General features: G+C 50.9%; 2 protein-coding genes across 11 annotated transcripts in view; both read left to right on the top strand.

The window, feature by feature from the left end:
* Positions 1 to 11,376, top strand: part of LOC122366568 (phytanoyl-CoA dioxygenase, peroxisomal-like) — a 31,714-nt gene extending 20,338 nt beyond the window's left edge. For all 10 annotated transcript variants that reach the window (XM_043338957.1, XM_043338958.1, XM_043338965.1 and 7 more), the window contains 5 exons: positions 1,050 to 1,163; positions 6,841 to 6,990; positions 9,672 to 9,806; positions 10,170 to 10,310; positions 10,649 to 11,376. In XM_043338957.1, coding sequence (XP_043194892.1) covers positions 1,050 to 1,163; positions 6,841 to 6,990; positions 9,672 to 9,806; positions 10,170 to 10,310; positions 10,649 to 10,708 — 600 coding nt within the window. In that variant the 3' untranslated portion in view covers positions 10,709 to 11,376. The remainder of the gene's footprint in view (positions 1 to 1,049; positions 1,164 to 6,840; positions 6,991 to 9,671; positions 9,807 to 10,169; positions 10,311 to 10,648) is intronic.
* Positions 11,377 to 12,389: 1,013 nt separating this feature from the next.
* The window catches only part of LOC122366571 (mediator of DNA damage checkpoint protein 1-like), a 75,964-nt gene continuing 60,959 nt past the window's right edge, over positions 12,390 to 27,394 (top strand). Inside the window, exons 1-2 of the mRNA XM_043338969.1 lie at positions 12,390 to 12,451; positions 12,573 to 12,729. Of these exons, the coding sequence (XP_043194904.1) occupies positions 12,390 to 12,451; positions 12,573 to 12,729 (219 nt within the window). The remainder of the gene's footprint in view (positions 12,452 to 12,572; positions 12,730 to 27,394) is intronic.

Raw genomic sequence — 27,394 nt, 5'->3', positions numbered from 1 at the left:
CCCCTCCGATAACGGACCCCCCCCCCCCCCGTCACTGGTGACCGCCACTGCCTCTGCCACAGTCACGGTTACCGTCATGGCGGCGCAACGGCGGCGTTTTATCATGTCGCGCCACCACTCTCCCCGCCCCGTGGCCCTCCCAGTCGGCCCATGGCAACTGCCCCACACTGGTGGTGCCCCCACCCCCCCCCCCCCACCCCCACCCCCCCTCCACCTATCTTCCCGCGTGTCTGTCCTCCCTCGGCAACGAACCCCCTCCATCGCCCCCTCCCCCCGGGCAATGACCCCTCCACTGTCTAGCCCTCCCCCCCCCCCAGTTCGCTCCCCGTTCCCGTTCTCCTTACCTGGTATCGCCTCCGCCAATACCCCCAGCAATGAGCTGCCATTTGGCAGCCGTTTTGCTGTTTGAAAATGTAACCATTCAAAGACAGGAAAAAGCGATACGAATGTGCGTAATGTGCCCCCACAACTTATGAATGGTGGGTGTGTCTAAGTGTCTGGAGCTCTTGTGATAAAGTAGCAAATACACCATAGGTGTCCTATCTGTCGAACATTTGGCTTATTGTCGCATTTGGTAGTTTCTATTTGAATATTTCTGTTAGAAACGGGGAGGCAAGAAAGAAAAAAAACATCGCCGCGATAAAAGAGAGTGGATAGCTTATGTAATACTCATGGACTGTTCTTACCGTCGTGCTATCACTTTATGACCGATAACTTCTTCCGATCACGTTTCTCACAATGTGCTTTTGGTTGGATCAAAGATCGTATTTGTGGCAGCTTATGTTGTCGATGAAAAAGTAAATCGTTACAAACTGCGGGCTCTCTCTCTCTCTCTCTCTCTCTCTCTCTCTCTCTCTCTCTCTCTCTCTCTCTCTCTCTCTCTCTCTCTCTCTCTCTCTCTCTCTCTCTCTCTCTCTCTCTCTTTCTCTCTCTCTCTCTTTCTCTCTTTCTCTCTCTCTCTCTCTCTCTCTCTCTCTCTCTCTCTCTCTCTCTCTCTCTCTCTCTCTCTCTCTCTCTCTCTCCTCTGACGACCTCCGCCCTCCCACCAGATCCTGGACTTGGTGGAAGGTTTCCTCGGAGAGAACATCATGGCCATGCACACGATGCTGATCAATAAACCACCGGACGCGGGCACCAAGACATCGCGTCACCCAATGCACCAGGTGAGGCCGGGGCAGAGGTTTGTCTGATACCCATCCGGGGGGGGGGGGGGGATGAGTCTGACAGGACGGGAAAGAGAACTGTACTCGCATATATGTTACATAATGTCGCATTAATCGCATATGCATATATGCATTATCCAGTCCCGATTTCCGAGCTTGCTGCATGGTATTCGACGTTATAATGGTCCCTGCACCATCATTGCAACAATGGTGTGATAATATATTCGTTACAAAACCAGGCGTTTGATGTAGGGCTCTCTGTCGGTTTCATTTGTCTCTATCTTGGCACTTGATGCACACAAAAAGAGCCATTACTTTCAGCACGCGTCCTGCTCGAGTGCATGTACTAGTCTCATCTCTCACGTAGCGACGGTAGGATTCCACCCCGCGACACGCTTTCGTCATGTGGTGTCAGACGCTCTGCTATCAAACTCGCTAATTTACGTCATGACATATTTGCTCTTCGACGTTTTTTTGTTGCCTGGTTCTTTCCTACCCTGTTTGAACGCTGAGATATGGGACGTTTTTATGGGTTTTCAAAGCTACAGCACTTCAGCACTGTATGTTGTGCCATGACCTTAGTTCCGTTTCAAGTACCTATGACGCTTGAGCAATGTGCCATGGACACTTCAACTGACCTATGTCAAGTTGTGCCATGACCTAGGTGAAGCTGAAGTGTCTTGAGCCTGTCTGTTGCTGGGCTGGTTACTGATACCGCTATCGGAGGACGATGTGGCGCGGGACAGGTGCGCACGCGGACACCTGAGCGAGCTGATATCGCACTTGAGTTGCTATATTTGTAACTTGTAAGCCGGTAATGTTAGCTTTGGCCACTGGCTAAGTACTTTGTTTGCAATGTTTTCGGACATGGTGGGTTGCAACGGAATTTGTAACGCTCTGGAGTAAAGTTTAGGTGATATATTAAAGTAAGGGGTCTAAACCTGATCACTTGAGAGGGGCGAGTCTTTATGAGATGAGAAGAAAGTATTATGCAGTCTTTATTGCCCTTCATTGTGTAGTTTTTGCCATTAATGAGCCGGTTACCATGGCTTGAAACATCCGCGAGAGGGAATAGTTCGCCTCCGTTTCTTTGGAATTTGTGTGTTACATTCAACATTGGACTAGTTTTGTCGTCCGATGACTGAACATTGTGCTGTGGAATACTTAATACTCTTATTATACTGAATCGGCGCATGCATGCTATGTTGCACTGCATCCATATATCGATGATATGTCACGGCTGACAGCCCTCGCACCTGTAAGAAGTGCCTTTTCCGAGCACTTCGCGTGACCGCGCGTCTTTGATCCGTCCCTCCCACCCCTGCATATCGCTGCTTTGTGCGTGCCGAGTCCTAATCGATGGTTCGACGGACATCACCTCCGATATCGGAACGGCGATTTTCGCGGTCGGATGCCCGCTTTGGCTGCAAATATTTGCACCTGTGACCGTCGAGACCTGCTGTTTGTAGCGCTGGTTGGGTTTTTAGTTTCGTGACTTGGTGGCATGCCGTCGAGTGGCTCTCTGCTTCTTGTTTTTGACACCTTGTCTAACGAAGTGTTTTTAGCTTTCCTGCGGAGCCAAGCAAACACATTGCTAACCAAACAAATTGTCGAGCTCCCTCCACGGAGGAATGATTATTATTATCACTGTCCGAGAAGAATGGCCGTCGCATCATTCCCCGTAGTAAGTAATCGACTCTGAACATTACATTCATTCGCCTGATTGTACCGTTGTTCTATTTGTTTTCCGTGGAAGGTCACATGCAAAACAGACCGTGTATGCCCACGCAGCATTCCCTGCTCTAGCTTGATCCGTGTAAATGCACTCATTAAACTCAACAGTTCCGATATCTTTACTTTATAACTTTTCATAGAGATACTGGTGCTTTGAATGGACGGATGTCCGATGTCAGAAACTAGGCTATTCATAGCGGGTTGTGCTGCAGGCCCTGGTCTATAATACAGGTCGATCGGAAGTATTTTTTTCAAGGACTTACACGGCAGAGTCAATCTAACGCTCAACCGTTGTCTACATAGCTGAATAGTGGACACAGTCCGGTCCGGTCACTGGTTTTTATATGCCGATTCTTTTTCACTCGCCTGTGCTCAGTTGCGCTGCATTTAAAGTACGAGCGGCGTTATGAATAGCTCAGCTTCAGTACAGTCTGATGGAGGAAACGGTGCGTCCGATGGCAATTATTCGTTGCTATCTTTGTGCCCTAGTCCTCTGTCAAACAGGGGAAGTTATGCTCGGTTGGTGGATCCATGGTGTCCTTTTCAACAATTCCTGCTTAGCGTGGGATCTAGGACCATGCGCCATCCACCATAACAAAGTTTCAGTGAAATGTAATGTTTCGTTATGCTCACTCGCCGAACACTAGGCAGGCTTAACAAGAGCTATGCCAAACGTGAGAGCGGCTTTGTCCCGCCGGGTGGATTAGCTGCGAATTACTGGCCGGGCGTGCTGGAGAGAACTGTTGTCGTGGCCGCTGTGGGTCTCCGCGTGACTCGAGAGCCTGCATTTCCCAGTCTGAGCTGTCCGTAAGCACAGGACGAGTGCTCGGTATTGACGGAAAGTCGGTGACTTAGAATGAGAGGCTGGGGTGTTGCCAGAATAGGCAGTGTCCACCTGGATTACCTATATACAAGAGTGATACTCTGTCGCTCATCAGGCTGATTCAGTATTTTTCTGGGAAATCATCTATTTATCAAAACAAAAGAAGCTTCAAATAATACTCTCACCGACGGTATTTTATAACGTAGGCGCTGTTTTCCACGGCAAACATCTGTTATCAGCCGTGCTATGTCACTGAATCGATCATAGAAACTCCGCTTAGTTGTCACAAACCGCACTAAAATACCTCATGTCGTATGATGTTGCTATGATAATGAACTTCATTTTAGGTAGTCATCTCCATCAAGCCTTCACTTTCGCCCTTTCCACCTCTAGGTATATCTATTCTCACGACTTAGTATCTTATCCTCATAGTTACTCAGCTCCTCTCCTCTTCCTATGCCGGATTACGGCAAGCTGTCAGTTTATCCACCATATCCGCACACTAAGGATTTCTTCACTATAGACATTAGACATTGATTGGTGACCCCCCCCCCCTCCCGCGTCCTATCCTCACTGGCCGCGCCGCCCGTAGGGGAAGTTGGGGCAATGCCGGAGTTGGGGCAAAGCCGAAATTCGAGATATTTCGAAAACCGTAAGACATGGATGCCACCTGTCAGTGATGCTCTGAAGCTTAAGTGACTACAATTATCGCATGTTTGTTACGAGTCGTCATTCGGAATACTTCGACTGTGAGGGCGCCAAGAGCGTTTTCAAGGTACGTTTCCCTTGTACTACATGCGCCTTTGAAGCTGCATTTTTTACTCATTATGCTACCGTTTGTCTGGCCAATTCGGTCAAGTAATCTTTAGCATGTCTTTGCATAAGTGTGCTGCCTATTTGAAATTTATACAGCACGTTGAAAAGTTATGGGCCTGCAAATGAAAGTATGGCTGGCTGGGGTAATGCCGAAAACGTGCGATTACGCACGTGTTAAAAGCACGCTACGTGGACTTTACTGCTGTAGAATAGCAACGCGTATTTTCAGTCACACAAATTACACTTTCAACCGACACAACGGCCTGTTACCTATAAGGAATGATTTACCTGGCATTTTCTTATTATATCACACAATTATAACTTCCAGTGTGCACCGCGTCCTCAAGCTCTTGAAACGTGTGTCAGCTTTGATGAATTCTGGATAAAGTTTGAGATAAAATGGCAAAACATCAATGTCGGCATTCCCCGTAGATCATTTCTCCCATTTTCGGCTTTCCCCGCAGTCCGGGGCAACGCCGAAAAAGTCACTTCTTTGATATTTTTAGTTTGTGCGCTTAACGGTATGCGAATTCATCAAATGCGCCTGGTATGTTTGAAAGGCAAAAGACTGGCCTCTCGAATGACGCCAACAAGAATAGCGTATGTTGTCTACCTTGCGTGCTACGGGCGTCAGAAAAAAGTCTTCGGCGTTCCCCCAACTTCCCCTACAAGTCAGACTGAATACCCTCCTGCGTCACCGAATGATTTGCCTCTCTGCCCGGCTCTCCCCGACTCCGGGGAAGGTGACACGTGCCTAGGGTTTGGGCCACTGCCGGTGAAAGAGTGCGTGGACGGGCGATGATTGAGTGGGAAGGGAGGGTCGTCCTTATATCATCCATGGCCGTCCCTTCCATCCGCTGGTCCGAGAAACGGGGAATGATGGCTGGGGCAGCTGGAGCTAAACGTAACATTCTTGTGGCGAACGGGACATAGCTGGCTGATGTGTGCATGTTCTGTACGTGTGTATTATGTACGGTTATTTACCGAGAATATACGGATGTAGATTAGGTAAACGTAGGATCAAATGCCGATGTGGTGCACACAACGCAGGAATTAGCCATTAGAGTCCCGTAGGGACCTCCAGGAAATTAGATTACTATTGCTAGGGAGAGATCTCCAATGGGAGTGGGGCTTTGGTTGTACCTGCATGAATGTTTGACGAAAACATGGCTAATTACGTGCATTTTCATTCTTATATTTATGAAGATGAAAGACGGTCGAACTCGAATTAAGGTGCAATGTACCTTCCTTCCGTTATGATATCGAACCACAAGATAGAACATGAAGTCCGTGGTCACAACCCGGTTTCAAGCTGAAGAGGTCATCTCTGACCGACTGTGAACGGTGCGTGTTTCCGGCTGTGAATGGTCTCCGCTCCGGGCGATAGGTATATACACTGACCTCTCCTGACCTTTGGATAGGTCATGTGGCACTACTGGTTGTAATGCTGGCGATGTGTTGGGCTCCCGGAACCGGGCATTGTTAGTTCGGCTGGATGAGACATTCGGTCTGGTTTTCGACACATGGATGGATGGCTGAATGTTAGCTGACTGCTCAGCTAACAGAAGCTCAATAGCAGCTGTTTGTTCCGCAGACATGGCTTTCAGACTGGGCCATCTATTGCACTAGTCCGGCGATTGGTATACGGTGATTGTTGACACGAGTGTCAATCAGTCCACATGCTCGCTGCCGCCGGGACCTATCTCAATTGCCCCTGAGAGCGGCCGGCCCACATTGACATAGGATTGTAGGTACGCGAGGGTCAAAGTACGAACGCTTGGTGCGAACTGTTCACCATGAGTGTGCATTTTTATGTTTTTTTTTTCGTCCCATACCTATTGGAGTGTCCACCATGTGAAACATATTGGAAGAGGTATGCAGGAGTGCCCTTCTATGCCCATGTGATCTAGCTACGTTAAGTACCACAGAACTTCAATTAAGGATTTATTTGTGGTTTCCCCTTTCCACTTTTATCGCTTGTATCGCCCTTTTTGTTGACTGACGACGAGGAGAGATAGTAACACGTGTCGAGAATAAATTGTCTTGTAGTGCCACCACTTGTTGGACCTTTCTCACGGCTGGAGTACCTACTGGGCGATTGTCAAACTCGATTACCCAGCTCTTAGTTACTCACCACACCTTCTTTATTCATACATGCTCTGCATCATCAGATTTTGTCCAGGTTCCAGCGACTTCACATCGCTACCCTGTGATCATGTCTCCGATATCTAGTTCTACATGTAATCTACATGTGTAAGTGCATGATGTGTCAGCTAACCCCTCTCTGCGCCTCTTTTCTTCCAGGACCTGCACTACTTCCCGTTCCGGCCGGCCGACCGGATCGTGTGTGCGTGGACGGCCATGGAGCGGGTCCACCAGCAGAACGGGTGTCTGTTCGTGGTTCCGGGATCGCACCGGATCCCGCTGCAGCCGCACGAATACCCCGAGTGGCAGGTATGTACGGACGGGAGAGGGAAGAGTACCCAGAGTGGGAGGTACGGACGGGAGAAGGGGGGACCCCGAGTGGCAGGTACGGACGGGTGAGGGGAGGGGACCCAGAGTGGCAGCCGGCAGGTACGGACGGTTCGAGAGGGGAAGTTGACAGACTGTACTCCGAGTGGCATATACGCCCGGGCAAAGATTACTCGATATCCGTTTTTATAATATCTTCGCATATGCAGTATGCACCTTTTTAGCTTTATATGAAATCCATTCGCATGCATGCATTAATTTCATGCTCACACCGCACAGCACCACGCATTTAGGTATGCTATAAAATAAAATCGGTCCAACTTCTGAACGTTATCAGCGTCTCTTGTTGGCTCTGCTCTATTCTAGTGGCGGCGTTCGTTTACTGAGATGAGCTGGCGCCTTCTGCGCTCATCCGCGGCACAATGCTAGGCCGGGATTACCGCGGGCACTATTTAGCGGCCGAGTTTGGCAGCCAGAAGCCGGCGCTAAGCGCTGGATTACGCCGCCACTGAGGCCGGGTCAGACACCGTGGAGAGGGAGGGGAGGGCGGTGGGTGGGGTGTCTGAGAGAGGAGGGTCGGAGGCGAGAGACGCTGGTGGTGTGGAGTGGCAAATTCTGCTAGTATGGCAAGTTCCATGTAATTTCATAGTTCGGTATTGGTGCTACCTTCCGCCATGATTATCAGCTCATCAAAAGACAAATGATGCTGCTCATCCTCGCGCGGCGATCGGGTTCCTGCTATGCCAATGCTAGTCGTTACCATCCGTCCCACTATTCAGTACACCGGGTCATGACAGTGACCGCCGCGGCCGCTGCCGCAGGGCATGACGGGTCGGCCCGCTCGGGTCGGTTCCGCCTCCCAGAGCCGCCTCCCGTCCCAGTCCCTTGACACGCTAATGCGGCCCCTGACCGTCGGATCAGGCCCGTCAGCTGGAGTGATGGGAGGACGGCATGGTATGCATTGGTGGTGCGTGCTGGTCTCTCTCTCTCTCTCTCTCTCTCTCTCTCTCTCTCTCTCTCTCTCTCTCTCTCTCTCTCTCTCTCTCTCTCTCTCTCTCTCTCTCTCTCTCTCTCTCTCTCTTTCTCTCTTTCTCTCTCTCTCTCTCTCTCTCTCTCTCTCTCTCTCTCTCTCTCTCTCTCTCTCTCTCTCTCTCTCTCTCTCTCTCTCTCTCTCTCTCTCTCTCTCTCTCCGGATGGACGGTATGCAGCAGCGAGCCGGGACACCCCTCCGCCCCCTCCCCTCCACGTGCCTAATGACCTGTGGGACGTCGCTTGGTGCTCACTGACCGTGACCTTTGTCTGGGTCGATGACCTGACCTTGATGAAAGGCTGCTGACTTGCTGCATGGATACTACATAGTCAATATTTTCGGTGACAACTGACATTCTATTTCATGTTTATCCAGGCAACTATGCTGACATTAATTAACGATCAATCCGTTGACTTACCGGGTGTTCATTAATGAATGGAATAAAGTAGGTAGGCACCAGAAAGATATATATTCATCTCACGTTATCAAATCACACATTGCATTTTCAGGAGGGCTTATCATTTATGATGACATCACCGCGATCACCGCTTGCCACTTGTGTCTCCTACAGGAAGTGCTCAAAGTAACACCTTCGCTCGGCCACGCACGGCTCTGCCCGGCGCTGTGTGTGCCGGACCATCTTCCTCAGCTGATCCTTGCTTATGCTCTGGCGAAGTCCTCCACGACCTTCTTCAGTTCTTTGATTGTTTCCGGCTCCGATTCCATCACGCGATCCAAAGCTTGAGTCCAGAACGAGAAATCCAGGCAGGACAGGTCGGGACTGTATGCGGGCCAGTGCAGATGGCACTTCCGCGCGAGATCGTTGAACTTCGATCGAGGGAGGCCATGACAGAATTAGGATCTTCAATACCTTTCCAATGGATATTTTAAGCTCTTCGCACGCCTGCCGAGCATGAGCTGTGGCATTTTTCCGGAAGAAATCCTTGACCTGTTCCATTTCATCAGGGGTCATCGGCTGGCGCCCGGAGCGCACACATGGCCGTGTCGCTGCAACCATCCTAAATCTTTCCACCAAACGCTGAAAAGCATTCAGATGTGGTATTGCTGCTGGTTTTCTCGGAGAGAACTTAAGACGGAAAGCCCGCCTAATCACGGTAAGACTTTCCAACCCGGCACACTTCTCCACAACCCAACCCGCTTGTTCATAATTGAACGGCGAGTTTGTCTTGAAGTGCCGATTTGGGCTCTTCGAAACCAGAGCCATTCACAAGCGTTTGGATGACGCCGTGCTTAAAGTTATCATGTATTAAAAAATGATAAAGCCTATGCTTCATATTTACAAGGCAAGAATTGCGCGTACGTGATTTATTGTTATCACGTGACGTAGCTACTTTATTCCATTCATTAATGAACACCCGGTATATGTGCTCTGCATGGATTATATTTATATTTATTTCTCCATCCCTAGGTAGTCCAGCTTAAAATCGGAATGTAAAACTTGTTTGCCCGGCCTTCTCCCTCAAATATCTGTCGCGAAATAATTCCCGTTATTCGTTATTGCCTGGGTCTCATGACCTAGAAGTTCGACGTGTATCCCTTCCCATTGCTTTCACCACTATAACTGCTGTATGCTGACGGCTATTCCTTCTCATCCCCTTCTTCCTATCGGCAGGACGGCGTGAACAAAATGTACCACGGCGTGCGCGGCTACGACGACCAGGCCAAGCTGTACGTGGAGATGGAGAAGGGCGACACGGTGTTCTTCCATCCGCTGCTGCTGCACGGCTCCGGCGCCAATATCACGCAGGTGGGCAGCGCGTGCTCGAGCCGCGCGGACGCCAGAGGGCAGCGTGTGTGGGGTAGGGGTCGGTAGAGGTCGGGAGGGCTGCGTGAAGCGGCGGTAGAGCTTGGTGGTGTCATGCAGTGCTCGTTTTTGTGGTGGAGGGTGTGGTTTGGCGTCCCACCATGCTTTCTTCTTTCCGGAAAAAGACACACGAGTGTTTCAACTACAGTAGTGAACGCTTGAGTGTGACAGTAAAGGAAAGAATGCTCCATCCCTGCTGCGTAACGGCTCACATTTCTACCTTCTGGGACTTCAGAGCTCTAGGCCACCTCTCCATACCTCCTACATCCGCTCGGGCTGACCCCTCGCCCCGCCTTGTCACCGCAGGGCTTCCGTAAGGCCATCTCGTGCCATTTCGCCGCCTCCGAGTGTCACTACATCGACGTGCGAGGCACCAGTCAGCAGAGCCTGGCCGACGAGGTGATGAAACTCGCCGAGAAGCGCGGCATCTCGGTGGACGACATATCGGTGAGTGAGACGCCGCGCCGTGCTTAGTGCTGGTGTAGATATGTGTAGATTTGCGGAAATTAATGGTAGGTACTGGGCGTGGGCTGGTAAGGGCTGTATATAATTCACATTTATATTGTGATGTGTAGGCTCACGAACAGAGCACTGCGGCGTATGAGCCAGTTGAGCAGCTATGTGGCCATTCTACTGTAAATGGCGCATACAGCAATGACTAACAGAAGCTAAATATCACTAATCAGTAATCATTCAGATATTGTATTTCACGTGTCTATATAAAGGTGTTTGTGTACGAATATTTGAGCCCGATCCGTGCTAACAGCGGTGTTTCTGGTTTCCAGTTTGCCGACATCTGGAGGTTCCGATCCCGTCTGGTCAGAGGCAAGCAGGCGAAACTCTGAACGTCACTGCCAAGGCTCAGCGTCAAACGCAAATGAATGCCGCAACACTATCAAACTCCAAATGGTGCTAGCTATATCATAGAATCTACCAAGTGTCGGTCCTAGGCAAGGACCACCATGTTTATCTCTGCGTGACGACTATGATATTAGGCGACAAATCAGTCATGTGTGGCCTGTGTTTCTGGGTAGCGGACTGCCCTTACGCTGTATGTAGTGTGTATCAAAACCTCCGCGAGGGCTTCCAAGAACCGAACCCGGTGGTTCTGAGTCAACTCAGCTCAGAGAGATGAAGTGGGTCTTCCCGTGCGCTCGGGCGGGTCATTTTAGTGATAGTCACTCCAGCACGAGGTGTGTGATTATTTACGGATTGTATTGGATTGGATAAAAATGTGCGACTGACGCTTAGGACGGTGATGTTCAGTGTGCGGCATGTGGTTTCAATGCAACTGATCGTGCTTCTTTTAGAATTGTGACTATCTGTTGGTAGTCTAAATGAATTTTTATTTTCACGAGAGGATGATTCCTCGGTAAGTGAATGAATCACTTATGTTAGCTGATCGGTGAAAGACGTAGCTGTTCGCGACGTGGCCAGACGGGGCTGTTTGATGATGTGCTCATGTGCAGAATGATGGCTTTAGTTATTCTGATAATATAATGACAAGACGCCAGTCTGACGTTCTCCACATTTTCTACTGGGTCACTCGCTGGTGGTGACTGTTCCGAATGCTGAAATGTACTTCAACTTACTGTTCAGGAGCATGATGGATAGGATTAATCTAGTCTACCTAAGGCGGCGCGACACTGTTCTACCAGCACGCTATGCATCGCTATAGAATTTATTATTAACGATTTGATGGTCATGTGTCGCCTACGCGTGTGTGAACTTCCGCCCAGCCAACAATTTATGATTTTATGTCAAGTTATTCGGGGTAAAAAGATAAATCCGCCGCCCCGGTACGTCATGAGACGATTCGATCCAAGGGGCAGTTTCGCGAGGCTCTAGTTCGAAAGCAAAACGGAACAGCGAGGGACTCCACCCATAGAGATCTTATAATTTAAGATCTCTATGACTCCTCCAACCTCCCTCGGCCGATAGGTATGTAAAAACTGACAGGGTCCGGCCATAAATGCTCAGCCTCCCTTTGGATCCAGCGGCGATAGCATACGGTTGCACTGCGCAAATGGCACCGGCAGACCACAGACTTCGAACTCCTAATCATCGACGCATGTTCATGGAATGAATCAAACGAATTGTAGCGGTGTTTGTATTGGATCGATGCTGCTTATCTTTAGCTTCCTCAAATCAAATATTTTTCTGAGATTCCGCATTTATCCTATTTCAATGTATTTTGGTCAACCATGAAAAATTAGTCGTCCAAACTTAACAGACTGTTCTTTGAGCTGTTACAATCACTGCGAGTCTGCGACATGATTAGTGTTCACTGTTTAACAAAATAGCAATGTCACCATGGAAACTTGCTATTTACCTTGATATCTTTAAGGTATAAGCCCAAAATTTGCTTCAAAATATGTTAAAATGTTACGTAAATATCTTTTAGTCATTAAACCTACTAGTTCCTCATAAACAATGAGAAAAAAAGTTTTAAGACGTTTTTTGGTAATGCCGCAGACAGCTGCTCATATTGCTTATGAACAAGACCAAAAGTATCTAAGCGCAAAAATGAAGTTTGTGCACGTGTACTACATGAATGTGTCGCAGGTGGCCGACGAGTCCGCGGCGTGGTAGGAGTCAAGGGAATAAAAAGTGTGACAGAATGTCTATTAACGTTGAATTTCTGATTTGCTGATCGAAACTTATAAATGGACTCTGGCTTACTCTGATTACTCATTTCCTTTCCCACAGCATTAGTACAATGGACAACCATGACCATCGAGAAGAGGTGTCTGCACAGATAAGCTTTGAGCGTGATCTGTTGGCTCAATTGGATAAATTCATTCCCATTCATAAAAAGAATGGTGGCTGCTACACCCAAGTTGTGTCACTTATTGATTGGGAAAAGGTAAGGCAGATGACAATGTGATTACACACCAGTCAGGGAAGCTGCGGTCGACAAATCTTCCATTTTTAGAAGTTTTCCATTTTTGGAAGATTTTTCCATAAATGGGTACATATTTTTTTATTTTTTTTTTTAGGAAAAAAATTAAAAAAAAAATCATCAAATCAGTAGGCGGAACTATGGTCATGAGTACCCAAATATAGGAACGTTCCCATTTTTGGGAACAGAGTTCCCAAATATGGGAACGGGCGTTCCCATTTATGAGAACGGAAGGCAATTTTTCGGCCGTTCGCCCACTAAAACTCAAAAGTGCATCACGTCTCAAAAAAGTGCACGCTGATTTAAGTATCTACTAAATCTCCATAAAGTTATCTTTAATCTGACCGTGGAACAAGGAAATTGACCGTGGAATGATATTTTTAATGATTTTTTAAAAATGACAGAATGGTGGAAATATGGGTTATATGACATTTAACATGCAATTTTAAGGAAAATGAAGCATTTTTTACATTTTGAGGTCAAGTATAATAATTTTCGCCTGGTTATGAAGTTTCATTCTGGCGACACCAGATACTGACATATGCAAGCGAACACGCGGACAGTCCCGAGGTAATATTGTTGACTTTTGGTGTCGGGGCGATCGACCGCGTGGAACGTCAGTGATTTTACCGAACTACTGTTGTAAACTCAGTTTCAGTGGTTTAAAATCATTCAGCTGTATTTTATCAGCCCTGAAAGACATATTTTATTTGGATGCTAGCTGTTTAGCGTTGTTTTATAAGCAGCGTCATGAGCGTGGTTTTTGTCTTCGGCGTTTCTAAGCATGATCGTTTGGGGGGAATTTCTCTGATATAGGTCGCTCTGTGTGGCTTATTTATAATTTTTATGCTGATTTCGATCATTCCTCGTGCCCATCCTACCAGGCCTTTTGCCACTTACACTCATTAAGAAAGGAAAAAACTAGATTTTCATTGGGACTAGGTGTTTTGAGGGTATAACATATTCAGCGTTCCCATTTTTGGATACTTCTTGTGCTCGTCAACTCTCGGTGATTAGCAGACAGGTGCTTGACATGTCTCCACCCTCGGCGCGGACGGTGGATATAGGTATGGAAGACCTTGTTGAACATCGCTGAGCGTTGTGGATTACGTAATCCTGCAGAGGGGGGCGTGCCCGCTGCGAGATCGACGGGAATAAAAGCGCAGAAGACCGGGCGAAACATGCAACGGTCTTGCCGGAAAGGTCATCTGATGATTGTTGCGTTAACAATAATTTGCGGCGTTGGACGTGATGCTTGTTAATGAAAAGAGCCCCTGAAAGGCGTCGGTGAAATCGTTCCCAATTTTGGGTACGCCGTTCCCATAATAAGGAACGCTTGCAGCGCCAGTGTACGAGAGCGTTCCCAAATTTGGGCTCGCGGCCCGGGTGATGGACTGCTTTAGAAATAGGGGAACGATTTGAAACTACGATGGGCCTTACAATATCAAACTCTTTCCCAACAATATTGAGACAACTATCAGGCGGTTCACGATCGTTTTATATTTTTTGGACGTCATTTAACGGTTCTTTTTCTTGTTTTAAATAATGCCTACATGGCGTTCCCATATTTGGGTTTATCGTTCCCAAACATGGGAACGAAAATGCGTTCCCGAAAATGGGTACGCTTGACCATAGTTCCGCCTACTGAAATGGAAGACTTAACAATGTAAGACTAAACCCCAGCTTCCCTGTTTTGTGATTTCCATGTCTTGAGCGCTGTTAGGCATCCGGCTATTTTGTGTGCAGGGTATGACACATTTTGCGAGCGCTGAGCAGACCTCACAGGCAATGTTTTGATCACTGTCTTTGTAGCGGGGCTCAGCTGCAAGAGATTGATTTTGTTTTGTGATTGTTTGCGAGGCTGGTCAGTCACTGGGGCATATAGGCTGCTACACTGTACGGTGATGGGTCATTGGGTTATGGGCATTCAAAGAGGATAATTTAATCAGGTTGACTGCCCGAGGCTCTCTCTCAACCCGGTTGGGACCCCCCTTTAAATACGTTTACTTGAAACCGAAGAAACGACACTTCACATCACAGTCACATCCCGGCCACTGCACGGAGGGGTACCTCCCACTGGATATACCACATTCACACTTCGACTCACTCTAACCTAGCCTAACCTAACCTACCTAACCTAAAAACATAACCTAACGTAGCATAATCATGCACTCAAACACACATCTCACACACACGAAAAACGCCAGTCCGCTCCCTCCCTCTTTACCTAACTCTCCCCCAGTGGTGCACAGTGACAAGTTAATGCAAGCTTATTAGGTGTCATTTCCCTGCCCATGTAAAACGTAACAGGTGTATTAGGCTACGGATCACCCTGCCGCCAAGCTAGGACACATGAGCAGTCTGCTCCCAAAATAAAAAAAAATGGTCATAATCTCCCCTTCCCAAATAATTCCTAAATACCAGCACTGATCCTAATCTATCCTTACAACTTCACCAACGTCTCGTTCAGTGGCGACATAAGTTTGACGATCGCAGGCATGATCTGACTTGTCTAATCTATCCCGTCTCCGACTTAAGCTAGTAAAAACGACAGCGGAGGCCTAAAACCTAACATCAAGGGAGAATCTAATGCCAGGCCGGATTTTCCCTGCTTTGTAGAGTCCAACTCTCTTCCCCTCTCCCTTGAGCCTTAGCCGTGACCGCGACACGGCTATTTATTTTGCCCGTCTTACGCCGTAGAAACCACCCGAGACATCGAACGAGAACGACCATGCAAGAGCAAAACATGCTGCGCGCGTCGCCCGCGATCACCATTGTTGAGCCGTCGATTTATCAACTTTTATAGAGAACCTAAAGCAAAACCTACCCAATCCCGAATTTCGTAGCATCTTCATCGCCTAACGATCCTTTGATCTACAAACCACCTATCAACATAGCCCTAGCGCCTACTTCAACTGGAGCCCGCTCCCAGTAACCCTACAATGACCTGGTTCCCCTGAACCGATCTCCATACCTACTTATTTCCCTTGCCACTTTTTTTACCGCATCAGGCCAGTTTCCAGATCACCAGATCCAATCACCAGATCCTTCTCCGACCAAACCTATTCAGAAAAGCAGTATTCCCCCTGTAACCCAGCCGTTTTAACCTACCGTTCCGGAACAAACCAATCGCTAAAATTAAGCACCTCTAAATCGCCAACGTTAAACCCCCTGCCACTGATGCTTTAACCAATAATCCTACTCGCACGTTTAAAGTGAGCTTAGGCCCGAATGCTATCCGATCAATCATAATTGCATATTCAATCGTTCAACCCAGACAATAAAACCGTCCCTGTTTCCCATCATCCGTAAGTGTAGACAACCGTGTCGGTGAACATAACGTACACGGGGGTACGACACGCATAGACTGGCCTCGCAGTCCCGAATTATTCCCTAATATAGTACCTCTTAATTAGATACGATTTATCTTGACTCCTTTCCTCGAGTTTTACCGATAAGAATTTGTAGTGCGATAAAAGACCGTGTTCTAATTTCGACAAACCATATAACTCTGACAAAGCATTACCTCACCCCATTTGTAAGAGAAAAAAAAAATTGTCCGGCTCAAACAGTTGGAAGTTGTAATCGATGCCTGACCCTAGTTCAATCATCGGTAATGTTTATGTCAATCCGGGTATAATTGTTAATGACTCGACGGTCCGTGTAGTGATAAGCCGCTCTCAGTGGGCCGCAGGTCACCTCTGACTGCGGGTTCGGCTCAGCCATTGTCATCCCGCACCCCAGCGCGGTGCGAGCAGCGAGGGTCACCCGCCGATCCCCTGATCATTAGCACGGCCGAGCCCGTCCGGCCCGGGCGTCGCCGCGCCTGCGGGTTGGGGTTCATTTCCCCACGGGTCCCGAGACAGCACCTCCTCCGTAACGTCATGCACGCAGCAGACCCCACGACGCAATCGCGGATTACCGACTGACGACATGAAACGCGTGCTGGTAGCTATGAGTGCGAGAGAGGGAGAGAGAGAGAGAGAGAGAGAGAGAGAGAGAGAGAGAGAGAGAGAGAGAGAGAGAGAGAGAGAGAGAGAGAGAGAGAGAGAGAGAGAGAGAGAAAGAGAGAGAAAGTGAGAGAGAGAGAGAGAGAGAGAGAGAGAGAGAGAGAGAGAGAGAGAGAGAGAGAGAGAGAGAGAGAAAAAGAAAGTGAGAGGGAGAGAGGGAGAAGGGAGAGAGAGAGGGAAGAGAGAGAAGAGAGAAAGACATACAGACCAGACAGACAGACAGACAGACAGCCCTACTGACAGACCGACGTACCATCAAACCGTGACAGACCATCAGACCGTGAACGGCAAACCGACGGACTGACAGGCCGACAAGCCGACAGAGCGACTGGCCGACACTCAGAGACTGCATTAACGATCACTCGGAGAAGACTGATAGGAAAGGTGGAATGTCGATAGATCACATTCTTACACGCGTCGCATCCATGATCCGTCTTCAGTCGGTGCTCTACCACCGCGTCGAGTGATCGTGTGCTGCCGTCGGACCTAGCGCCCCATCCCAGTTTCCCTGTGAACCCGCGCTGGACGGCCAGTGGCACGCGTTAATTGCTCTAGCCGCCGCAGGACCGGCGGCCCGGGCATCGGTACCCAAGATGGCCGCTTCTTCCGACCGGCGCCGGCCCCCCCCCACCGCCGGCGTCACCGTCTGACCAGCCGCCAGGTAACCCCTCCCGCGGGACACCCCCTCCGTCACACACATTCCTGGGGATTAGCCGGGTCGGCCGCCGCAGCCGGCTGATGGGCCCGGACGGTGCGTGCAGAGACATTTAAATCGTTCATAAACGGTATTGATATCGTCGTTAATTGTCGAAGATAATGAGCGGCGTTCGGGCAAATTTAAAGTCGAGCTTAGCAAAATTGTTCTGGCCACACTCGATCAGAATCGAGAAATAAAATGATGATTATGGGATACAATTGCCGGAGTTACCGACCAAGTAACGTTAACGGTTAAGCGGAGCACGTTAATTTCACATGTAGGTCACGTCTCGGAAAGTGGAACGTTAAAAATGCCAATGCCGGCCAATAAAATATATGTCAAATCACAGGGTAAACCATAACGATTCGTCAGGTTACTAAGCTCATCTCGCGGTTACGTTAATTTACATCAAATTTGACTGGCTTTTACTTTAGCTCGGGCATTCCACCCGACGGAAATGATAACTTGTTAATCGTCAACGGGGTATGGGTTTTGTTTCACACATCAACCTTGCCTGAGACCTAGAAATGACAAGAGCCGTTCAGTGCTGAATTACGTTTTATACCGAATTGAGGTATACGCACGGAGTTTCGCGACTAAACACTCAAAACATTACGTTACATTAATTTGCAGCTAATGAGAAATAAACAACGTTTACTGGACGTTAAGGCGATCGATTCTATACTGGATCGTACATTGATTTACATCTTGTCAAAATGAATTGAATCACACCATGCTGATTTACGACAACTCCGATCTCTCAACTAAAAAAAAACTGATAGTTCTACTGACGCAAATTGCCGGTTTGACTGTCATGAATCAGAGCTCTAGTATTTATTAAACAACGGCTACTAAGACAATAACGACTGGATATGATGCAGCGTGATTAACCACCTGTGTCTGTGTTCCGTAAAAAAAAACATGCCGACGTGTGGACGGTGTCAGTAACGGGGTTCTGCTCGGCCCTCTCATTCTCTCCGAATTCTCTCATTCTCTCTTCAGCACTTTCATCTCGTCAAGTTAATCTATTCATGTTTTCCTCCCAAATAGCCCCAACAGATGTGAGTACTTTCCCAAGATATATTCAACCAAACCGAAGAAATAATGAAACGACCGAATTTCCTAAAACAAAAGCTAGTTCGAACCATTCGCTAGCTGCACCACTTGTCGAAGCAGTACCTACGGCCTACGGGCTAGAAATTCGGTGTAAAAAAGAAAATCTAACCAACTTAGAAACTATCAATCACTGCACAGGTCGGATTTGCCTAGTCCTACCACCTGAACATAGAGGAAACAGCTGAATAGTAAGGTTGAACGCAGCCATCCACTGTAGAAGTACTGAAGAAACCTCTAGCTCCGCTAACATGGATGATAGCCAAAATTAATCTCAAGAGCCTCACTCTGACACGCACGCATTCATACATACACTAGCCCACGTACTCTATCAAGACCCCCCCCTTTCGAGTACAATCTAGATAGTACTAAAAATTGTGAATTTGACCTGAATACCACATTTTCAGTAGCCCGCGGTCGGAACACCCATCCAGTCATTCAACAATCACACATGCTCACACATATACACGAGAAACCCCCCCCCCCTTTAGACCTAAATATGATTACATCCCCGGGGCGAGAGAGAAGCCGGGGCAGCAGGCGGGGCACATTGGGGAAGGATTATGATAGGAAAGCAGCTTCATGACCTCCAGTGCCGACCTACCGCTTAGCTGTTGGCTGTGGACGACAGGGCTGGCGGCCGGCTGGCAGCAGATTTATCGGCGGGCGGGCGGCACAGCGACGACGGACGGGCGGCAGAGTTGGCGGCAGCCCGCGGAGCGGTGGTGGCGGGCGGCAGAACGGCGGAGCGGCGCAGAGTCCTCCAGTGGCAGGCAGTCCTCCATCCTCCTCCTCCAGAACTATCACCGCCGACTCCTCCTCTCAAACTCTCCTCTCCGCTCGAACTCACTCCCTCCATCGCCTGTCCTTCTCCATCCTGCCGCTACAAACTGACTGTCTCGCCCACCTCCGAACTCCACTTCCCAGCTCTCCAACTCCAACTGAACTGCCGCCTGTGAGCGTCCCCAACGCCTCCGACTCTCCAACTGACCCTCTATCCTCAAAATCCTAAAAGTTTTGCTGGAGCTCCATCTGCCTCGGGCTGTCTCTAGAGTTGCTGTCTTCGCTCCGCCTCTTTCTTCCGAGTTCTGCTGCTCTCTGAATTTCCCAGTAAGGGCCAATTTTCCAGGTCTTCTGTCCGTCTAACCAGTCTTCTGTATTTTCTGCTGAGTCTGGTTGCCGAAAGGGTGAGATTTCTATTAAATTTAACGTTATGTTGGGCCGAAACGTATGCGTTTTTTCCGCTGTGCAGCCTCCGGCGTGCCGTTTCCATGGTGACTGCTATCCTCTCTGGGTGCTCCTCCTCCCTTCAAATATTCTGGCGCCGATAGGTGAATTTGAATCTTCTGCCCCTGGCGATGCCGGCAGATTTGCCAGCGTGGGAAGATGGGCCCGGGAATGCGGATGTGCCGTGCCATGCTGGAATTTGGATATTGTTACTCCGTCGGCTGTCCCAGTTTCACGATGCTGATTGTCGGCGCCAGTCTCGGCACATCCTGGAAATGTGCTATTTCGAGCCGTGTTTTGAAGAAATTGCCTTTGAAGTGTGATACCGGTGGTCAATTTGGTCCCGGGCGCCCCGGCCTCCCGCTGCCGCAGCGGCGCTGTCGTGTCCTGTTTCCCAGGCTGACGGTGTCCGTTCGCCGCGCGTAGGAGGCTGCGTGCCTTTGTCCATCCGTCCCCCCGGCCCCCCTTGACCGGGGTTGGGACCCATTGCTGGACCCTTCCCACGGTCGGCGGCGGTGAGACGGCCCTGTAAGGGCCGCCGGATAATAGCATTTGGCGGCGCGGTCTCGGATCCGTGTTTGTCCTGCCGTCCGGTGTCGGCCAGATGGTCGGCGGGTCAGCGGTGTCTGGTCGCCGGCGCGCTGCTGTTATGAAGGATGAATTTGGGAACGGGTTGATTTGGGGAGGGAAAATGAAACGCGCCAGCGTTACATTTTCATAACCATCTTCTTTGAGTCGCGCCCCCGCGACTCGGGGTTGGAGCCGGCTGCAAAGACCTTGAGGGGAGATGATGAAACCTGAGAGACGTATGGTTAGATGAGGTGGGTGGTGAATTAGCGTCAACAGAAGGATGTGGCAGGATGAGGTCTTACCCCTGCCCGCTGGTCTCCTCATTCACCTCGGGGTGCATCATTGCAGCTTGTTCGCGACCTATCATACACATGAAACACACACGCAGTTACATAACATTCGTCGAAAACGATTTTTATGTTTGCCTATCCCTTTTTCATTTAGCAGCTAGCGACAACGAACTCAGCTGACGTGGTTGCCCCTAAGAGCATCAGCACAAAACTCACAGCATCATGTTACACGCTAGTAGCACACATTGGAATTTTACATTGGCTTTTTAGTTCCTTGTCTCGTTACTGCCCTTCTAATGGCAGGTCAGGCTGCTGGCCCCGACGACCAGGCCTAGGCTCTAGTGCTGTAGTAGCCTTTGGTCACATAGGGCCTTGCTTTGGTCACCTCCAACACCTGCTCCGTCCGTTGGGCGTCCCCTTCATGCAGTCAGTAGAGCTGGCTGTGCAGCTCATCAGGGACAGGTGATCACTGCCCCTGAAGCTGCTTCCGCCAGCTCCGCCTGCCTTCCTCCGCCTCCTGTAGTCGGTTGAGCGCGCCGCAGCACCGCCCATGCGGTGGGCGGCGAACCCCTGCTGTCACCTTCGCCAGCTCCAGCTCCGTCCTGATGACAGCATCAGCATGCTCAGCAGCCCTGCAATAGAGAAAAGGGGAAGGGGTGGCGCCGGAAAGTAGCCCGGTGATGATGGTGCAGCCGATTGATGTAATTCTGCTGCGTCTTCGTCTCCGCCATGACCATGCCTCCGCCCGGGCTGGAACAAGTTGACGCCCCCTCTTGCATCTTCGACGTCATCAGCTCCCTCCAGTCCGCTCCAGTTGTGTCGTTGTTGCCGCGCTCCTCCGCTCCTCTTCCGTCAGATCCGGTCTTGATCTCCTTTCTTCCTCCTCCCGATAGCTGCTGCGAGATGACGTCAGCCCGACGGATCCCTGCTGACAGAGCCGGAACATTTCAGCTTCGACTCCGTGGCCAACGTTTGCGGGCCACTGAATGGACAAGTGACCCGTGTTCGAAAGCCAAGATAGTTCCGCCGCCTTCCGTCCATCTCCGCCGCCCTGCCTTTGTTACCACCGTCGCCTCCTGTGATTGACTTCTGCCTTTCAACATCTTCCTGGATATAATACTCAACACTACAACATCTTCATATCTCCTCAGCCAGATAGTTTTTCAATACTAGTATTACCAAACATAAAACCGCCAATCTTTACGATACAGCTGCTAAACACCTCCTTTGGTGATTTAGTTCAGCTTTCCACCTCCTCCTGGGTAAAACGTTCAGACCCACAACATCTTCCAAGGTATATCTGCTCAATAGTACAACATCTTAATATCATCAGTCGCCCTTAGCCAGCCAATGATACTATGAAACACGTGCCCCGACAACATAAAAATCTATCTTCCTTTACAATTTTACTGCAAAACATCCGCCTTTGAGATTGAGGTCCACTTTCAACATCTTCGAGATAACCATGCTCATTCCTTCAACATCTTCATCCGCCGTTCAAACTGTCACTCATGGTTCCCGTTGCAGCCCCAAGTTGCAGAAGATTGTATTACTTATAAACATTACCTTTTATGGTCAATCCAGTCGAACTTTTGACCTGAAACTTTTTCGGTTCGGCTATGCGTGTCAGCCCACCGACTTCGTGCCTCCAGGACATGGCCATTCCCCACGTTGGGCGCCAAATTTCTTGTAGCGGGGCTCAGCTGCAAGATAATGATTTTGTTTTGTGATTGTTTGCGAGGCTGGTCAGTCACTGGGGCATATAGGCTGCTACACTGTACGGTGATGGGTCATTGGGTTATGGGCATTCAAAGAGGATAATTTAATCAGGTTGACTGCCCGAGGCTCTCTCTCAACCCGGTTGGGACCCCCCTTTAAATACGTTTACTTGAAACCGAAGAAACGACACTTCACATCACAGTCACATCCCGGCCACTGCACGGAGGGGTACCTCCCACTGGATATACCACATTCACACTTCGACTCACTCTAACCTAGCCTAACCTAACCTACCTAACCTAAAAACATAACCTAACGTAGCATAATCATGCACTCAAACACACATCTCACACACACGAAAAACGCCAGTCCGCTCCCTCCCTCTTTACCTAACTCTCCCCCAGTGGTGCACAGTGACAAGTTAATGCAAGCTTATTAGGTGTCATTTCCCTGCCCATGTAAAACGTAACAGGTGTATTAGGCTACGGATCACCCTGCCGCCAAGCTAGGACACATGAGCAGTCTGCTCCCAAAATAAAAAAAAAACAAATGGTCATAATCTCCCCTTCCCAAATAATTCCTAAATACCAGCACTGATCCTAATCTATCCTTACAACTTCACCAACGTCTCGTTCAGTGGCGACATAAGTTTGACGATCGCAAGCATGATCTGACTTGTCTAATCTATCCCGTCTCCGACTTAAGCTAGTAAAAACGACAGCGGAGGCCTAAAACCTAACATCAAGGGAGAATCTAATGCCAGGCCGGATTTTCCCTGCTTTGTAGAGTCCAACTCTCTTCCCCTCTCCCTTGAGCCTTAGCCGTGACCGCGACACGGCTATTTATTTTGCCCGTCTTACGCCGTAGAAACCACCCGAGACATCGAACGAGAACGACCATGCAAGAGCAAAACATGCTGCGCGCGTCGCCCGCGATCACCATTGTTGAGCCGTCGATTTATCAACTTTTATAGAGAACCTAAAGCAAAACCTACCCAATCCCGAATTTCGTAGCATCTTCATCGCCTAACGATCCTTTGATCTACAAACCACCTATCAACATAGCCCTAGCGCCTACTTCAACTGGAGCCCGCTCCCAGTAACCCTACAATGACCTGGTTCCCCTGAACCGATCTCCATACCTACTTATTTCCCTTGCCACTTTTTTTACCGCATCAGGCCAGTTTCCAGATCACCAGATCCAATCACCAGATCCTTCTCCGACCAAACCTATTCAGAAAAGCAGTATTCCCCCTGTAACCCAGCCGTTTTAACCTACCGTTCCGGAACAAACCAATCGCTAAAATTAAGCACCTCTAAATCGCCAACGTTAAACCCCCTGCCACTGATGCTTTAACCAATAATCCTACTCGCACGTTTAAAGTGAGCTTAGGCCCGAATGCTATCCGATCAATCATAATTGCATATTCAATCGTTCAACCCAGACAATAAAACCGTCCCTGTTTCCCATCATCCGTAAGTGTAGACAACCGTGTCGGTGAACATAACGTACACGGGGGTACGACACGCATAGACTGGCCTCGCAGTCCCGAATTATTCCCTAATATAGTACCTCTTAATTAGATACGATTTATCTTGACTCCTTTCCTCGAGTTTTACCGATAAGAATTTGTAGTGCGATAAAAGACCGTGTTCTAATTTCGACAAACCATATAACTCTGACAAAGCATTACCTCACCCCATTTGTAAGAGAAAAAAAAATTGTCCGGCTCAAACAGTTGGAAGTTGTAATCGATGCCTGACCCTAGTTCAATCATCGGTAATGTTTATGTCAATCCGGGTATAATTGTTAATGACTCGACGGTCCGTGTAGTGATAAGCCGCTCTCAGTGGGCCGCAGGTCACCTCTGACTGCGGGTTCGGCTCAGCCATTGTCATCCCGCACCCCAGCGCGGTGCGAGCAGCGAGGGTCACCCGCCGATCCCCTGATCATTGTTGTGTTTCGGTCGATTCGAATGAAAGAGTTGTATCTAATGAGTTAAACGAGATTTATTCCGAGAACTCTTTCCTGAGCCGTTACGTTAATCACGAAGTAAACAAAACGTAATGGCGTGCGTCGTCTCTGCCTATCCGCGCCAGTCTTGTCGACCGGCGGGCCCAATCAGCTGGCGGCGGCACAGGCGCACTCAGCTACGGACCGGGGCGGGCGGCGGCGGCACGGGCGCACTCAGGACTCGGGCACGAGCCGGGGCGGCGGCACGGGTGCGCTCGTGCGCCAGAAACACACGACAACACACCATCTCCCCCCAAGACGACTGCGGTCGTCTTCACTACGGAGAATAGGTCACACCACCCCAGCGCACGGACAAGCGATCGGGGGGCTGGCGCGCACGGCTGCTCCGGCGCAGCGGGGGCGGCCGCGGTGCGGCTGCTCCGACGGTGGCGGGGACGGACTCGCCGGGCGTTGCGCCATCTGCGGCCGCGCGGGGCGGCTCAGCGGCGGGTGGCCCTCCAGTCTCAAGCAGTGGCCGGTAGGGACGGAGGAATCGCCGATTCCGCCAGAGGACTCTTCCGCTTCCCGTCTTCACCAGGTAGGTGCGGCGCTGCCCGACACCGACCACTACACCGGGGCGGTCCCAGCGGCCGGTGTCACTGTTTTGGATGTCCACACGGCTGCCGATGCGCATCTGGGACAGGGGACGGGCCGTCCCGTCATGGCGGCTCGTCGCCGCCTCCCGGTTCACAGCGGCCTTCAGCTCACACTCAGCAGCAGCGCGCTGCCACTCGGGCGCGAACGCACGGTGGTGGGTCGGCACACACGACCGAATCGGGTGTCCGAACAGCACCTGCGCCGGAGAACGTCCGTCCGCGCGCGGCGTGTTCCTTAGCTCCAGCAGTCCCCGGCTCAGCTGCTCGTCATCCAGCCGGCCGCCAGTGGACGCCGTGATGATGAGCTTTTTCACTGTTTTTACGGCCGCCTCGGCGTGGCCGTTAGACCTCGGGTAGTGTGGGGACGATATTTCGTGTCGCACCTCCCAGCGGCCCAGGAAGCGGCGCAGAGTTCCAGACGTGAACTGCGGTCCGCCGTCCGTGCGCAGAACTGTTGGTACTCCAGTCTGGGCGAACAGCGCGCGCAGCTCGCGGGTCAGATGCTCTGCCGATGCAGTCCGTGGGCAGATGGTCACGTACGGCCAGCCGGACAGTCGGTCTGCATACACCAGATACGTCCGGCCGGCGACATGAAAATAGTCCGCCGAGACCGACTCGAACACACGGCTCGGCTGGTCGTCTTCCCGCCACAGCGGCTCGTTGGCGTGGCTCGGCACCAGCTGCCGGCAGCGCGGGCAGGATGACACCACGTTGGTGACGTCACGGTCGATACCCGGCCAGTACACGCAGAGGCGGGCGCGGCGCTTTGTTCTCTCGATGCCCTGGTGCGACTGGTGCAGGCGGTCGAGGATGTCTCGTCGGAGGCGGGCAGGGATCACCAGCCGGGGGCCGTACACGATCAGGCCACCGTCCAGCGCCAGCATGCCCCGCACACCCCAGTACGGTCGAACGGCGGGGGGCACCTCGTGCCGGTGCTCTGGGAATCCGTGCAGAATTGTCTCTCGCAGGGACTCGTACTCGGGGTCGCGGTCGGCGGCGGCTCGGATCCTCTCCAGGCTGGGATCTACGAGCGGCGCCAGGCGCGCACCGTCCTCCATCTGCTGCTCGGCGTGCAGGGCTGCGATCACAGCCGCGTGGAGCGTGTCCTCTGCTTCCTCTGAGGCCTCGTCATCGGCGGTCGGGTCACTGGTTGGAGCGCGTGACAGCGCGTCTGGTATCTGGTGCTCGGATCCTTTCTGCCAGCTGGCAGTGAAGGAGTATGGCGTCAGCTTCTCACGCATCCTTTGCAGGCGAGGATTTTCGATCTCACTCAGCTGCTTCTGGTTCAGAATCGGTACCAGCGGCCGATGATCGACGATCAGTGTGAAGTGCGGCAGGCCGGCGAGGTAGATGTGACATTTCCGGCACGCCCACAGCACGGCGGCCAGCTCGATCTCCACCACGGCGTATCGTGACTCGGTGTCCGTGAGGAACCGGGAGCCGCAGTGCACGAGCCGCCAGTCGTCGCCGTGTCGCTGAAGCAGCGCGAAACCGAGTCCTTTGGTCCGGGCGGCGTCCGTCTGCAGCATAGTTGGCAGGCTCGGATCGAAGAACGCCATCACGGGTGGCGCGGCCAGCACTGCTTTGACTTGCAGAAAGGCCGCCTCGTGCTGAGCCGTCCAGCTCCAGAGATGGCGCGCCTTCAGTAGGTCTCGAAGCGGCTGGGCGGCGTGTGCGAGCTCCGATGACATGCCACCGAGCTGGTTCGTCAGACCCATGAACGATCGCAGATCGGTCACGTTCTCGGGCCTCGGGAAGTCGGCGATGGCTCGAAGCTTCTCCCCATCTGAGGTGTATCCGTCCGGCGTGATACGGTAGCCGCAGTAGTTCACCTCGTGCCTGGCGAACACGAATTTCTTGGGGTTCAGAGTGATACCGCGTTCGTCACAGCGCTGCACCACGGCGATGACGTGCGCCAGATGGTCCCGGTAGGTGGCGTCGTACGCCAGCAGGTCGTCCACCACCTTCACCGTGTTCGGAATATCGCCGAGGGCCGTGTCACCGCGCCGGTTGTATTCATCCCCGGCGGACACGCACCCCTGTGGCGCTCGCAGGAATTTCATACGGCCCCAGGGCGTGATGAAACACGTCAAATCTTGAGACGGCTCGGCGAGCGGTACCTGGAAGTACCCCATGGCAGCGTCCAGTGTCGTCATCCAGCGGCTGCCGGCCGGGATGTCGGCCACAGCGTCGTGCGGAGGCCGTACTGGGTAGGTAGGCCGCTTTACGAACCGGTTCAGCCGGGTCAGATCGACACACAGTCGCACTCCGGACGGCCGCTTGGCAACAGCGACCATCGGGTGGCACCACTCGGTGGCGTAGTCCACTGGTGCAATGACACCACGGGCCTGCAGTTCGTCCAGCTGGGCCTTGATATCCGCTCTCCAGGCGTAC

The sequence above is a fragment of the Amphibalanus amphitrite genome, unplaced genomic scaffold (genome assembly GCF_019059575.1).
Source record: "Amphibalanus amphitrite isolate SeventyFive unplaced genomic scaffold, NRLGWU_Aamphi_draft 000816F_arrow, whole genome shotgun sequence".
NCBI lineage: Eukaryota > Metazoa > Arthropoda > Thecostraca > Balanomorpha > Balanidae > Amphibalanus > Amphibalanus amphitrite.
This window is presented reverse-complemented; position numbering and strand designations above follow the sequence as displayed.